Consider the following 14,658-nt stretch of genomic DNA (forward strand, 5'->3'; position numbering starts at 1 on the left):
TCTATAATCTGTCCAATTTAGAACATGTGCAAAACTCAGGCCATCTGTCCAAGTATGGATATTATGTTATTCCATGGGCAGGGGAAAAATTCCACCGCTGTTCTCCCAAACCGCGCTTCTGCCACCTCCTCAGTGGGCTGTTCTGAAACCATATATCATAATTGCATATTTGTGAACATCAAACCCATCTTTTCCCACCAAAAAAATGAGCATGTACGGAAAAGAGAAAAAAGAATAATTCCGATTTGAAAGCCTACTGCCATACGGCCATATGCCATATCTATACTCCGTTAAAAAGGGGTCTGTGTTTAATCGGAAAGCACACCGCCTTCAAGACCCTACTTCCCAGTTCAGAAATCGTATTTACGGCATGTCCGGCCTCCAAAGGCTCACCCTGGAAATCCTCGTGAACGAGGAAGCGGTGTTTTGGAACAAATGGGGAACAAACTACAGTTACACGCTGTTAACTACTCTGATGCCTATTATTGTCTGTTCTAGGAAATCAAGCTCAGCAATTATTTTCACATATTGAAAATCTCAATATCGTGTCATCTAGAACGGAGTTTGTCTGTTCGAATCCTCTTGCACATTGCACCTTTTGAAGATGAAATTGTCTGTATGTATAGCCTGCGATTAGAGTTTTAAATGCTCCAGGTTCACGGTACCTTTTCCATTTTCCCCTCACGGGGGGACCTTGAATTTCAGAACTGGCTCTAATCTTTTGGGACTTGGGTTCCTTTGAGTTTTTTCGTTTCTTTTCTCTGTGCTCTTTACTTCACGTGGAGGCTGCATTGAGTGGAAAGTCTCAGTCTGGGCCTTTCAAGACAGTATGGTTGTTTGTTTTTAGACGAGGGTCGGTTGTAGGGTCCCTAATTTGTGGTGTGTGCGTGATGTCATCACAGGACGGGGTGACATCCAGCCACAGCTGAACTGCGCCATGCAGGATGTAAGCGACAAGTACCTTCTGCTGGAGGAGACGGAGAAACTGGCCGTCAGGAAGGCCTTGATTGAGGAGAGAGCACGGTTCTGCAGTTTCGTGTCCATGCTGCGGCCTGTGGTGGTAAGACGCGCTCCACACCCCCCCCTGGCCCCGAAAACAGATGGCTGAGGTCACGTTTTAAAGGTTAATGCTTTGCTCCTTGTAGGACGAGGAGATCTCAATGCTGGGAGAAATCACACACCTGCAGACCATCTCCGATGACCTGAAATCGTTGACTCTGGACCCCCATAAACTCCCCCCTGCCAGTGAGCAGGTGAGGCGCCTCAGGCTGGATTCGTCCCGCGGTGCCTCGGTTTTTAAATCTGCGCTCAGCACAGTCACCGGTGACATTTCCCACAGGTCATACATGATCTAAAAGGCTCAGAATACACCTGGACCCACCGGACGCCTCCATCCTCCCCGAACACCACCATGTCCAGAAAGTCCAGCGTGTGCAGGTACCTGTCCCCTTGCCGCTTTTTCTTTTTTTTTTTTTACCATATTCGGTGCGGAATCGAGTGCCACGCGGCAGCGGTCCTATTCGCTTTCGGCTAATGCGGTTTGACCCACATTCCTCTGCAGCGAGCGTGATCGACTCGTCTGTTCCAAAAACCCGGTTCCTCCAGTAAAGTGTGTGGGGGCGGAGTCAGGCGTCCGGTACATAATCACGGGCGCGCTGGCAGATGGAGCTCAGCGCCGATCCCCCCGGATCTGGGGAGTGACCTCGTTTTAGCCACATCTGTCCAGTGCCGTACCAGCAAACGCGGTTTACTAACCGTCACGGCTGCGTGCCTGAGACACGACAACGTGGCGTTGGAATAAAATCATATAAGCAATAAACTCACAAGATCAGCTGTTTTTATGAGAGTAAATTGTACATTCTAGCTAAATGCTAAGAGTTAAGAGTTTGGGGGATTTTGAGCCAGATATTGGGGGAATATCATGATTGGGTGGGGTGGTAGTAGCCTATTGGGTAACACACTCGCCTATGAACCAGAAGACCCGGGTTCAAACCCCACTTACTACCATTGTGTCCCTGAGCAAGACACTTAACCCTGAGTGTCTCCAGGGGGGACTGTCCCTGTAAATACTGATTGTAAGTCGCTCTGGATAACGGCGTCTGGTAAATGCGGTAAATGTAATGGTGATCGCTGAGATTTGGGGCCGGACTCGCCGGTCCCCACCCACTGTGTTGCTAATGGCTCTCTTTTTTCACCCCTCCCTCATGTGTGCCACGCCCCGGCCGTCTGGCTTCTAACAGCAGCATGAACAGCGTGAACAGTACAGACTCTCGCTCCAGCGGCTCGCACTCCCATTCGCCGTCACCGCACTACCGGTACCGCAGCTCCACCCTCCCCCAGCAGGCCCCGCCCCGCCTCTCCAGCATCTCCTCACATGACTCAGGCTTCATCTCCCAAGACGCCTTTCAGTCCAAGTCACCGTCCCCCATGCCCCCAGAGGCGGCCCCACCGGTAAGGTTCCCTTTAAATATTTTCTCATTAGCATGTGATAGATGCCACTCATGCATCACAACCTGTTCCAAGGTTCTAAGAACTTGTCTGGACTCGAACCAATTAGAATGCCTGCCGGGCTTCAGAAGGTAGAGTCTAATTAGCAGGGCCTGCTGTTCCCATTAAAAATGACAGATCCTGGACTTCGTGGACTGACTCCCGTTTCTGGTGTCTAGTGCTCACAGCCAATAAAAAGTCTTAATTTCTGCCCACTTCCTCATCCACTTCCAACCTCTTCCAACCTTTTATGGCGCAGTGCGCTGCACGAGTCAGTCATACATTCCACAGGGTTCTCTGTCCTAGAGGAACCTGGACGAGAAACAAGCGTAGCTGGGATTAGAACCGGTGGTCCTGAAGTTCCTAAAGTTTCCCGCAAACGAACCTCGTCCACATCCATTGGCCTGTGAACAGCCGAGCGTCCGAGCTTCTTCCGGACGCCTGGATGTAATTGGTTGCTAGGCTACACACTCCCCGAGAGACGGACACGGAGGAATCCTCGCGCCGTTGTGGCTTTGCCGATCTCGTCCGGAAAAGTCTGCTGCGGAAAAATGAGTCACTCTCCGCGTGCCGGCCCACTTTCCCACGAGCCTCTTGCTGCCGACGACTGTAATTACGCTTCGTTCTTCTTCCGACCTTCGTCCGCCACGCAACACCTCAACACGTCGCTCCCCTCATCTGGCTGAGGACGCTGAGGTCTGGCGCGCCTGGCGCTCCGGCCCAGACGCCGTTTTTGGTCGTCTTGAGTCCGGTAGGAACTTTGGCAACCGGATCCATACCTGTGGTCTCTGTGCCGGTGCCACATTCGAGGGTTCCCACAAGGCCTGCCAGTTATTGCATCATCCTTAGAACCACATCCCTGCCTGCACAGGACCTGCGCGAGGAACCCAGAACCTGATGTTGTGACAAATTTTTTTTTTGACTCCAAATCCAGGCTGTGTTGCCAGGGAGGTCCTTTATTAAAAACAGAATGCCCCGCCCTGAAACTCTGTGGCCACACCCACATCCCGCTATAAATGACGCGCCCCACAACTCATCACATTCAGTATGGCCATTCTGTTTATTTTTTATTATTGTTATTAATCTATTTTTATTATTATTATTAGTTCATCACAGCATCGAATTTTCTTCCTTCATTTTTTTGCCGCTTTCAACCTTTACCGTAGGTTCTTTATTGAGTGTCTCTTCCACTTTTGAGAGTCTTATCACCTTTAATCAGGTAGATGTTGAAAATGGCCAAAATGTGTTTTTTTTTTTTTTTTTTTTTGGTTTTTTTTTTTTCTTCATTTGATTACATTTTTTTTGTCTCCATTGTGTGTGTTTTGTCCTGTCCCACTCTGTGCATGTCTTCAGCTGTCAAATGGGTTCGAGCACTACGGCCTATGTGAATCTTTGAGCATGGCAGGCTTGGGGATCAGGGGGGTCTTGCCCTCATTCCCTAATCCTTCATCCTCCTCATCCTCATCCTGCTCGTCCTCCTCCACCCTGTGCTCCTGGTCCCGCCCCAACTCTGCCCTGCTCCCCGACTACCCCCACTTCTGCACACTGGGACAAGGGATGTTCCCCTCCTCCAAGGTCCCCACCTGGAAGGTGTGTCACCTCATTCATTACTATTATGTCACACTTATGTGATTCTTTTATCTTCTATCATCTAGACTCTTTTTTGGCTCCTAGGTAGTGGAATGAACTTCCACTAGATGTTGGAACAGCTCACTAAAGATCTTCAAAATAAAACTTTCCTTTTTAGGAAGGGGGGGGTACTGAGTTATTAAGCTAATGGTATTTACAGTCAGTCACAACAATGGTACAAAATTTATTCAGCAGTGGTTTTCATTTTTACTCTCTTATGTTCTCCTGGGTGGTTCTGTGATGTTTATATTCCTTGTTTATTACTCAGCAGAGTTCTATGAATAAGTTGCTGGACGCTCAAGAGCTACGTCCTCTGCTGTTATTTTTGTGTAAAATCATTGTTGTTGACTAACACTAGAGGGCGCTAACCGCCAAAACCAATTAAGCCAATAAGGTCACATTAAAATCTGCGTGATGTATTATGGTAAAAATATTGTGCTAAATATTATAATATTATTATATTTAAGTGCAACTTCAATTAACTATTAAATTCTGCAGTTCCTTTTTCATGTTTGTAAAGAGAAACCATAAATTCTTAAGCGTTAAATGTGATTTTGATGTCGGCAGGACTGGGCCCGCCCAGGTCCTTATGACCAGCCCATGGTGAATACATTAAGGAGGAAAAAGGAGAAGGAGACCACAGGTCTGGGTAGTGGCCCAGAACGGACGACCCCGGCAAGCAGGCCAGCAGATTACGGGCCAAGGGGAGGAGAGAATGGTGCCAAGGTTGGACAAAATATACGCACAACCTGTAAACGTTTCCACTGTTCTGCATGTCTTCCTGTGGACGTTTATGCATATTTGTCCGGGTATGCAGCAGCAGCAACGGCCGGTGGACTGCATCCAGACCCACGAAGACCTGGCTACGGCTCTGTCCCGCGGACTGCAGCTGAACTCTCACGCCCCCCTGTCCAGCAGGGCATCTCAGCACGGTTCCAGTGGCTACAGCACCCAGACCACAACCCCCTCCTGCTCTGAAGACACCATCCCCTCCCAGGGTACTGAACCACCCGACTGCTGCTCCCCTCCTCTTACACCAATGCACAGTACGCAAATGAATCATTAACACGCATTTTTTTTTAAATGAGCGCAGTATCCTTTTCATGCGCTGCGCTACATGTACTATAGAATATAATAGAATTTCTGCATGACTTTCGAACAGCAGCAGTTTCTAACCAAGTCCCCAGACTGAATAGATAAAAACATAAAAGTTTTGGGGTTCCCACTCATTCTGCATGTTGACTTGTACTCTTTTACATTTACAGCATTTATCTACATTTACAACAAGTAGTAGGGTTGCAGCGATTATTTTACGTGAATTTATTTCACAACTCTATTAACATGTAAATCGCACAAACACACTATATAAAGGTTTTGAACTTAGGAAGCTATTCATTTAAGCTTTTCAGAGAGTAAAATGTGTACATAATTGCTGTACACATCTATAGGTAGCATCCTTAACTTAAATCCTTAACTTAAATGCAGTGACAAAAAAAAGAAAACAAAAGTTAAACATGTCTGGCTCTTAACTGTTCATGTAAGTGCCAAAACGTGAGAATGTTCACGTAGCAAAATTCAGCTCGTGCACATGTCTGGTCACCCAACTAAAAAAAATGGAGATGCCATATAAACAAACTCTTTACGGGAGTTATCGTTTCAAGACGGATGAAACGATCGTGGATCGCGCTACAGTTTTTTTCCGGTCAGCTTGAATGCCGTCTTTTTGTATATATACGTATTTTAGAAAATGCGCCTCTTAAGTGCCGATTTGTGGCAGCTTTACCACTCTATACCATCCATTTACATTACATTTACATTCACAGCCCTTATCCAGAGCGACTTACAACCAGTAGTTACAGGGACAGTCCCCTCCTGGAGCAACTTAGGGTTAAGTGTCTTGCTCAGGGACACAATGATAGTAAGTGGGATTTGAACCTTCGGGTTCATAGGCGAGTGTGTTACCCACCAGGCTACTACCACCCTCAAATGGAGCAGTCTCGTCGATCGTTGTCCTTCTGCCACGATCCGATTAGCAACCCTAATCAGTAGTCACAGGGACAGTCCCCCTGGAGACACTTAGGGTCTTGTTGTGGGACTTTGTAAGTGGGGTTTGAATAACAGAGGTTACACTGCAAATGGGAGCATGAAATGTTGCTCAATGCAGGCTGCGGCAGTAATGGGTTTTTTAACCGGAATGATTGGGTAAGTCTGAGTGCTCACCGGAAAATAGGTCTTCACACACCCCTAAGTAGCCATGGTTGTATTTATTACGCACTTTATTGTGCGTAGGAGGGTTGGAGACTGCTGTTGATCCAGTGCAGGGTTGTAGCGTAATGCTAAGGTGTGTTTTCTTTAGTGTTTGGTGTTAAATGGTTTGGTACAGTTCAGCAGAGCAGCTGATGTCCTTGTCTCTTTCAGTGTCTGACCATGACTATTTCTCAGTCGGCGGAGACCAGGAAGGGGACCAGCAAGATTTCGATAAGTCGTCCACCATCCCACGCAACAGCGACATCGGCCAGTCCTACAGACGAATGTTCCAGACCAAGCGGCCGGCCTCCACCGCCGGCGTCCCCTTAGTGACCGGGCCGGTTATCATCACCCCTGGGGTAGCCACCATTCGCCGGACACCCTCCACTAAGCCATCTGTGCGCCGTGCCACCATAGGTGGTGGTCCCATACCCATCCGGACTCCTGTCATTCCTGCGAAGATGCCTGCTGCTCCGGACGCCCGGGGACTCAGACCTTCTGGGGAGGAGGCCGAAGACGAGCTCCCCAGCCCCGATTCGCCCAGCCTGGCAGATGGAGAGCGGCTAGGCCTCCTACCCGTGGCCTCCTGGAGTGGCCAGGCCTCCACTAACCCGCCTGTGCTCCCCGGGCGAGGGTCCGAGGCCCTGCCGGGCGGGCTGGACCCCTCGGAGGCTCAGAGCGATACCATGCTCCTGGCCATCCGTCGTGGTGTGAAGCTGAAGAGGACCCTGACCAACGACCGCTCTGCGCCTCGTGTCCCTGACCCTGCTGGCCCAGCTGTGTTCTGATTGGACCAAACCGGTAGACTCTTGAGGGTTCTTGACTTAATGATAACGGACGCACAAAAGTGTGTGGACAATGGCCAATTTTTTCATTTGTTCCATGCTTATTCTTTTATAAACAGGCCAAATATTGAACACTCACACTTCTTTTTCCTAATTCTGTGAGAATTTACCCTCCAGGACCAGACTATGATTTGTTGAAGAATTTATTACAAATGTATTAGCTCTTCAAAATCAAGTGTCACCAAAGCAGTATTTCCGAACTAAAGGAAAATGATGAAGTACAATAACAGCATTTTATTTCTTCGCATTTAATCGAATTTTTGCTTTATTGTTATACTGTGTGTTGCAAACCAGGAGCACGAGCTGCTCATTTCGACTAATGACCACTGAGCAGCCAATCAGGGATGGAAAAAGCAATCTGAAGACTGGCAGGGAATTCTCTACTTCATTATTGTGCATCAAGTTAGATTAAAAGTCATTTTGTTGGTTCTGTCACAGACTAAACGAGCTCACTGCCGAATCTAGTTCTCTTATTTCTGTTCCTCATGTGATGTAGTCCTGTTTATACTCATCATTTTATATTTTCTGTCGTTGGTGGTCTAAACAGAGAGCAGAATACCGCTAGATGGCACCAAATATGATTATTTTGATAAGAGTTTTAATAACTACCGAAAAAAGGCATCTGCACACAATTCTTAAGATAATTTCGTAATCCATTCATTCGTTTTCATTCATGTTAGAATACAGATTCGCAAATTAGAATAGCAATATATGTTTAAAATATTTTTTTTAAATAAGTTTCCGAATTGTAAGATATTTTTTTTACCTGATGTGTATATAATCTCCCAAATGCAGTTGTTTTCATTGCTGTTTTTTTCTGGTTTTGCTTTGTTGTGCTGTTGTCAAATTCTCATATCAAATTCTATTTATTTATTTGTGTAATAACTGCTTCAGCCTAAAATTAAAGAGAACTTCTGTTTGGATTCCTTGTACTAGTTGCCCAGAATTAAGTTCAACTTTACATCCAGAAGTGAGGGAAGCTCTAGTTTTCCACCGTGAACTTTCCTCAGTCGCCTCATTTATCACGATCAGCCCAGTTTCATAGAGGCCTGTATTAATCTCCCTGGTTCTCCAGGCCTAGGGTTCCATTTTACACCTCGTCTATACTGCACCTCCGCTATTCTGTCACCATTCTGTCACCTTACTATAAACCATATTCCTATTAGGTCATGAACATTGGTACCAGCATGAAAGTTCGCCCAACCATAATAGGCCATGCCAGGGGGTATCAAGCTACAGAGTCCGCGAGGGTTTTGGTGGGACGGCTCAGTTTCCACCCACACGGCGCCGTTGTTCTGAGAAGGAACCGGTTCTAGGACTGCTGACTGTAGTGGCTGCAGTGTCACCTCGTGCCCGACACCCACCTGATAAGCATCGGTGGCTTTTCTGCTCCGTTGAGTAGCCAGCTGCTGGAGGGACAGGATCTCCACGTCATACCCGTCTGAGGTCGGCCCCGCTTCTCAGCATGGGTGCCTAGGTCGCCGTGCATCACAGAAAAAATATGATTTTTTTTATATGTATATTTTTAAGCAGAGTGGTTGTCGTTGTGAAACACTGCAGCACATCACATGGTGTCACACACAACCAGCAACGAAATGTGTCCTCTGCTTTTAACCATCACCCTTTGTGAGCAGTGGGCAGCCATGACAGGTGCCCGGGGAGCAGTGTGTGGGGACGGTGCTTTTCTCAGGGGCACCATGATGGTTTGGGATTAGGTCATTTTTTTTAAATTACCTATAAAACTATAATGAAATGCTGTTTATGTCCCTTTTTAGACTATTTATATCGACAACGTGATGAATGAACAATAAACCCAGGTGAAATATGAAGTGATCTTTATCGTTTTATGCTGCATGCAGAACTCGCTCGTTCCTTGACCTTAATTTGCATCCTAGAGACGAGGTGAAGGCGCGGGGCTGTCACGTGACACCGCGACACGCCCACCCGGTGACGTCAGCGCGGCGCCGCATCCAGGAGGGTCGCGTCCGCGTTTCCTGCCGCCGCCTGGGGTCGTCGGGAGCGGCGGCGTCCGGAGGATGGCACGGAGCGGCCCGTGAAGCGCGTCTTCGTCCGAGGAAGCAGCGGCGGTTCCTGCCACCCCATCCGGCGCGATGATGCCCTGCCTGCGCGCAGCCCTGCGGCCGGCCCTGGCGCTGCGGTCGGGCGTGAGGCGCGGCGCCCTGCGCGGACGCGGCCCCGGGCCCGGGCCCGGCGCGGGGCTGCTGCAGGCGGCCGGCATGGGCGCCCACCCGCTCAAGGAGCCCATGGAGCCGCTGACCTCGCCGCAGGGAGCCCGCGACTTCATCTACAGCCTCCAGCCCACGGAGCGGACCTGCCTCCTGCGGGAGCTGCACCGCTTCGAGTCCATCGCTGTGGTCCAAGGTAATGGTGACTGCATCATTTACAGCAGTCAGCATTATTATCATTATTGTGTGTTTTAAAAAAGTCATTACATTGATTTAACACGTCTACTGTCGACATATCGAGTAAAGATCCCTAGGTTTGTGCTATGGATGCATTGATTCTAGATTTATTAAAATAAATATAATCCATTTTTTGTGGTATCATACAGACTATATGGTGCATTTCCAGTTTCTATTACATTGGTTGAAATTATTTTTTAGTAGGTAGGTTTTTTTTGGCATCTGATCTTTAAATGCCCCGCAAAATAAACACACACACACACACACACGAAATGTGGAGCTGCAGCTGCTTCTACGTCCAATAAGACGACAGCATGTGAGCACCACAGCGATGTGAAGTGTGGTGCGTTTAGCGAGGTCACGTGCTGTTCCTCTTCCCTCTCTGACAGAGCAACTGGAGATGGCCCCGCCGACGGCTGCACAGCTGAGATATGGTAATGGAACACGAGATTGGGAAGTGGAAACTACTTCTCCTTTTGCCTTCATGCTGTGAGATTTTTGTAGAAATTGGTCCTTGAGCTGGCAAAATTGCCTCCTTTTTTAGCACGTCTGTTATGGTAAATGAAAGTCAGTGAAAAAGAATTGGAGGATTCATCATCCTACTGATGATGAATTATGAGCCCTTTTCTCACATAAATAAATAGCAAGTGTTCAATAGCAAGAATATTTCGTGTCATATACGAAAGTTAAAAAACACCGGCCAGTCAAACTCTACATTTATATAAACTTCCCGAATGCAAGAACATTTGCCAGTCAGTCGGGTTTATTATCAGTTAATCGGCCATGTTATCACGAGCAAGAAACAATGATTGGTTGCTGCTGCTGTGTTCGCTGCACGCCGGACACACCCTTCATTTATTATAACACATTAATATTTCAAACTTAAAATATCTTCATTTTGACAGCCCTCAAAAGTAATATTGCCATTACATAATAAATGGAAGGCTGTCAATCAACATATTGATAAAATAAATGTCATCTCATTCACCTTAATGCCTTTTTTTTATGTTTTTACACTTTCAGTGCTTTTCCACAATGCTCTACCCTTCATAGGATTTGGCTTTCTAGACAACGCCATCATGATTGTTGCGGTAGGAGGATATCTAACTTATCATGATGTTATTTAGATGGAATGTCCATACATTTGTTTTTCAACACTCAATGTGCGATATTCCATCAATTATACCTGTTTTAATTTGTTCTGGAAATTAATTTGTATAGCCATATTTTTGGTTTATGTACAAAATTGATTCTTTGGAACTTATTCATTATTTATAAGTCATTCATAAGCAAGATGTCAAATGAAACTGTTCTTTCTGTAGGGTACACAAATTGAACTGTCTATCGGTGTCGTTCTGGGGATTTCAACTATGGCAGGTATGTGGCGGTTTTTCTGCATGCATTCACAACTTGTTTTAATTCACTCAAATAAATCTCTGGAATCAATCTCTGCCAATTGTTCTGTCAAGGCGAATCATGTTACTTTTCTTCTCCCCACTTTAGCTGCAGGACTGGGGAACCTGGTATCAGATCTGGCAGGGCTTGGGTAAGAATTTCATAGAGATAAGAAATGTTCCGCTGAATACAATAGAATTAGGTGGTGACACAGTTACATAGCGCGAGGGTCTACTGTAGCTTTATTTACATTTACGGCATTTACCAGACGGCCTTATCCAGAGCGACTTACAGTCAGTAGTTACAGGGACCGTCCCCCTGGAGACACTCAGGGTTAAGTGTCTTGCTCAGGGACACGATGGTTGTAAGTGGGGTTTGAACCTGGGTCTTCTGGTTCATGGGCGAGTGTGTTACCCACTGGGCTACTACCACACTTTACACAATGTTTACCATTTTAATGAATTGGTCCACAAGGAATTGAAACCCTGATCTATTACCCTGATTGGGTCATTTTTATTATAGAACTGTCAGGGCACAGTGAACCTTTTTCCACCTCAGTGCCATATGGTCCAGCATCAGGGCAGCGTGTGACTGTCTAATTAGTGTCACCTACAACCTTGCTCTGACACAGTGGCTGTGCAGTTGAAGAACAGTCAAGAACCTCATGGAGCCGCATATAAAGACCAAAAAAAAATCAGGTCCAGGGATTGACTCGTGAGGTTCACCAAAAGTAATATCAGAAGCTGCTAAGCATTTACATTTACAGCATTTATCAGATGGCCTGACAGTCCCCCCTGGAGCAATTTAGGGTTAAGTGTCTTGCTCAGGGACACAATGGTAGTAAGTGGGATTTGATACTGGGTCTTCTGGTTCATAGGAGAGTGTGTTACCCACTAGGATACTACCACCCCTACTAAGCAGTTCCTGTGTCCACATTGGAAACCAGATTTAGTTCCTGTGTGAGGAAAATCATTCTGTTGGTGCTGGAAACTAATCTAATGCATAACTGGTAGATGTAGATTGTGATCGTGACAGTAGTGTCCAATGCGTTGTTCTGCATTATATGTTACTGTATATCTTTACTTTATGACGGTGTTAAAATAAAACTTTTAGTTTTATACTTTTATTACTGTTTTAGCCTTTTTGAATTAATGCATAATCATAAAGTTCACTTCAATCTTCTGCTAAATTGTCCCACTAAGCAGATTGAGTGTGAGACATTTCTTCCCTTCAGATCAGATCAATAGTAGGTGTAGCACGTCACATGAGTGTAAATAGTTTTTTTTTTTTTTTTTTTTTTAATACTTTAAGCACCGTCTTAATCACCATTATCGTGTTTTAGTATTCTATGGACAGATTTTCATATATAATGCTGATGAATATTAATCTCCATGTCATATCGCCCTTCTTCGACAGCCTTGCAGGATACGTTGAGGCTCTGGCCTGCCGGCTGGGCATGCAGATCCCTGACCTGAGCCCCAAACAGGTGGACATGTGGCAGACGAGGCTCAGCTCGCACTCTGTGAGTGGCCCGCCGCTCTTTCCCGTCCTTGTGCTGCTTTGTTCTCAGACTGCATACTAAGCAGCGCCTCCGGGACAGAGGAAGGACACAGGGGTTCAGAGACAAGAGCAGCTTATTCTGAATCAGTTTTAAAAATGTATCCACTCACCAAACCTTATCCAAGAGGAAATGTCTTGCTCATATCTCTTTGCATCAGCCCATAGAAAACACTGACAATCCTAGTGTTGTCCTTTTAGCTTATCAGACCATCCACATTTGTACATTTGTATATGCTGCAATCTGGATGTGAGGAGCTGTGATCCACTGTCCATTCTCTCAACCAATATTTATATTCAATATTTATATTCTTATATTCTGAAATTTGTTTCAAAGCCTAAACCCTTCAACCCCAACTATTGAAATAAGGGCGTCCTTTATTTCTACGGCTTACGTGTCACCTTCGTCTTGCAGGGAAAAGCCATTGGAGTTGTCATCGGCTGCCTTCTAGGAATGTTTCCCCTCCTGTTTTTCAAGGACGACACCGAGAATAAACCAGAGCCCTCAGAAGGCACTCCGCCTTCTACAGACTCCAAAAAATGACGGGTAATGAAGGAAAGGTGCTGAGTGAAGGATGCTGGGAGCAGTGACAGAACGGGACTGCTTTAGAACACTGTAGAAGCCAGCAAAGGCGAAGTAGAACTCTGATGCTCTCTGCATGATTTCAGTTGCCTAACTGTGACATTTTCTTTTTTTTTTTTTTAAACCAGAATCCTCATTTGCAGTTGAGATTTGAGCGCAGGGTAGTGATGGGGAACCACAGCGAGGTTTGAGACTTAAGCCATAGGAGACCTCTGCCACCTGCAGCAGGCTGTACATATGTTAGAATTTGACATAATACCAAGGTTTTAGTTATTTCCTGAGCAGAACACGTGTATGTTAATAGATTTTATATTTGTTATTTATTTAATGCCATCCTGAAGCCTGTAACTATGATCTATCATTTACATTTAGATTTTTAGAATGGACAGTTTATGTACTCGTCCATGTCCAAAATGCATTTTAGCCTTTGAAACGATTTGAAAAGCATGGAACCAGTTCGTAGCACCGGAACTTGTTTGGTTGATGCAAATGTAAACAGTGACACTGCTTCATTTTAACTTATCACATCTTATCTCTCTGACAAGGGAGTTCAATTCACTCAAACTGTTTTTTTTTTCCCAATTTTGTTGGCCATTAAAGAAAATCTGTTTGTTTGAATTGCACCCTTAAGACAGTAGCACAAATATCAAATAATTTGCCAGCTCACAATTAGCGTGTGTCAATTATAAAAGGCAGAAAAGCAAAGTTGTTCTGGTGTGTGATTTGCACATTAGTGTATCGTCCTGCATGCAAATCCCTCCTATGCTCCAGTCAGCCTAATCCGCATGCCGCAATAAATCATTTACTGCTACGTTTTTGATGTTACACCTACAGTCTTTGCCAAAGTAAGATAGAGTCTAAAACTGAAATTCTAAAACTGAATCGCCCCGTGGCTTGTACCCTGGTGCCTGTACTGTCCACTTACCTGATATTTCGAATTCAGCACAATATACAATGTACATTTGTCCAAGGGCCATAGTCTTTAAAAAAAACAATATTAATCTTTTGAATATATCCTTAATAATATATGAAGTAATATATTATTATTTGATACATAAATTTTCCCTCCAAATTTCTGTTATTTTTTAGCCTTTAGCCAGACCCATATTTCCTGTACTGCAGCGAGCCACTAGGGGGCAACTGCAATATTTATGGTTTCTTATTTGTGAGTTATTTCCATGCACATGCTGCACTTGGTGAACCTGGGAGTGCGCAGCGCGCCGTGACCGGTGAATTACAGATTTAAGGCTTGTTTCGTTTCAGTTAGAAAAAAATGTAGGGTTTTCTCTATGCCTCACTTGGCTATTCCTGATTCAGTAAATTTCAAAGAAATTTTTCATATGAGGAGCACTCACATTCTCAGAACACATCCGTCGGCGAGTGCTCATAGTTCAGCAAATGATTTATAGACCCAAATTATTGGGTCTGCAGTATTTTTAAGACCTATAAGCTATCTGCTGATACCCTGAACATACCTGCATTAATAAACAAG

The 14,658-nt window shown here is 45.5% G+C and overlaps 2 protein-coding genes across 10 annotated transcripts in view; both read left to right on the top strand.

Annotated features, from left to right (window-relative positions):
• LOC114793501 (protein MTSS 1-like) overlaps positions 1-8,129 on the top strand; it is a 30,790-nt gene extending 22,661 nt beyond the window's left edge. For 3 of the 9 annotated variants that reach the window (XM_028985321.1, XM_028985326.1, XM_028985328.1), the window contains 8 exons: positions 903-1,060; positions 1,146-1,253; positions 1,340-1,437; positions 2,241-2,451; positions 3,841-4,077; positions 4,684-4,842; positions 4,934-5,162; positions 6,535-8,129. In XM_028985321.1, the coding sequence (XP_028841154.1) occupies positions 903-1,060; positions 1,146-1,253; positions 1,340-1,437; positions 2,241-2,451; positions 3,841-4,077; positions 4,684-4,842; positions 4,934-5,162; positions 6,535-7,151 (1,817 nt within the window). In that variant the 3' untranslated portion in view covers positions 7,152-8,129. The remainder of the gene's footprint in view (positions 1-902; positions 1,061-1,145; positions 1,254-1,339; positions 1,438-2,240; positions 2,452-3,840; positions 4,078-4,683; positions 4,843-4,933; positions 5,163-6,534) is intronic. The other 6 variants (XM_028985322.1, XM_028985323.1, XM_028985325.1 and 3 more) reach the window with 6 other exon arrangements.
• A 1,031-nt stretch (positions 8,130-9,160) lies between these two features.
• LOC114794745 (transmembrane protein 65-like) lies at positions 9,161-13,977 on the top strand. The gene is made up of 7 exons (XM_028987504.1): positions 9,161-9,590; positions 10,021-10,065; positions 10,655-10,722; positions 10,954-11,008; positions 11,135-11,177; positions 12,443-12,548; positions 12,999-13,977. The coding sequence occupies exons 1-7, from the start codon at positions 9,320-9,322 to the stop codon at positions 13,125-13,127; spliced, it is 717 nt and encodes a 238-aa protein (XP_028843337.1). The 5' UTR covers positions 9,161-9,319; the 3' UTR covers positions 13,128-13,977.
• The last annotated feature ends 681 nt before the right edge of the window (positions 13,978-14,658 follow it).

This window comes from Denticeps clupeoides, chromosome 7 (assembly GCF_900700375.1).
Source record: "Denticeps clupeoides chromosome 7, fDenClu1.1, whole genome shotgun sequence".
In the NCBI taxonomy this organism is placed as follows: Eukaryota; Metazoa; Chordata; class Actinopteri; order Clupeiformes; family Denticipitidae; genus Denticeps; species Denticeps clupeoides.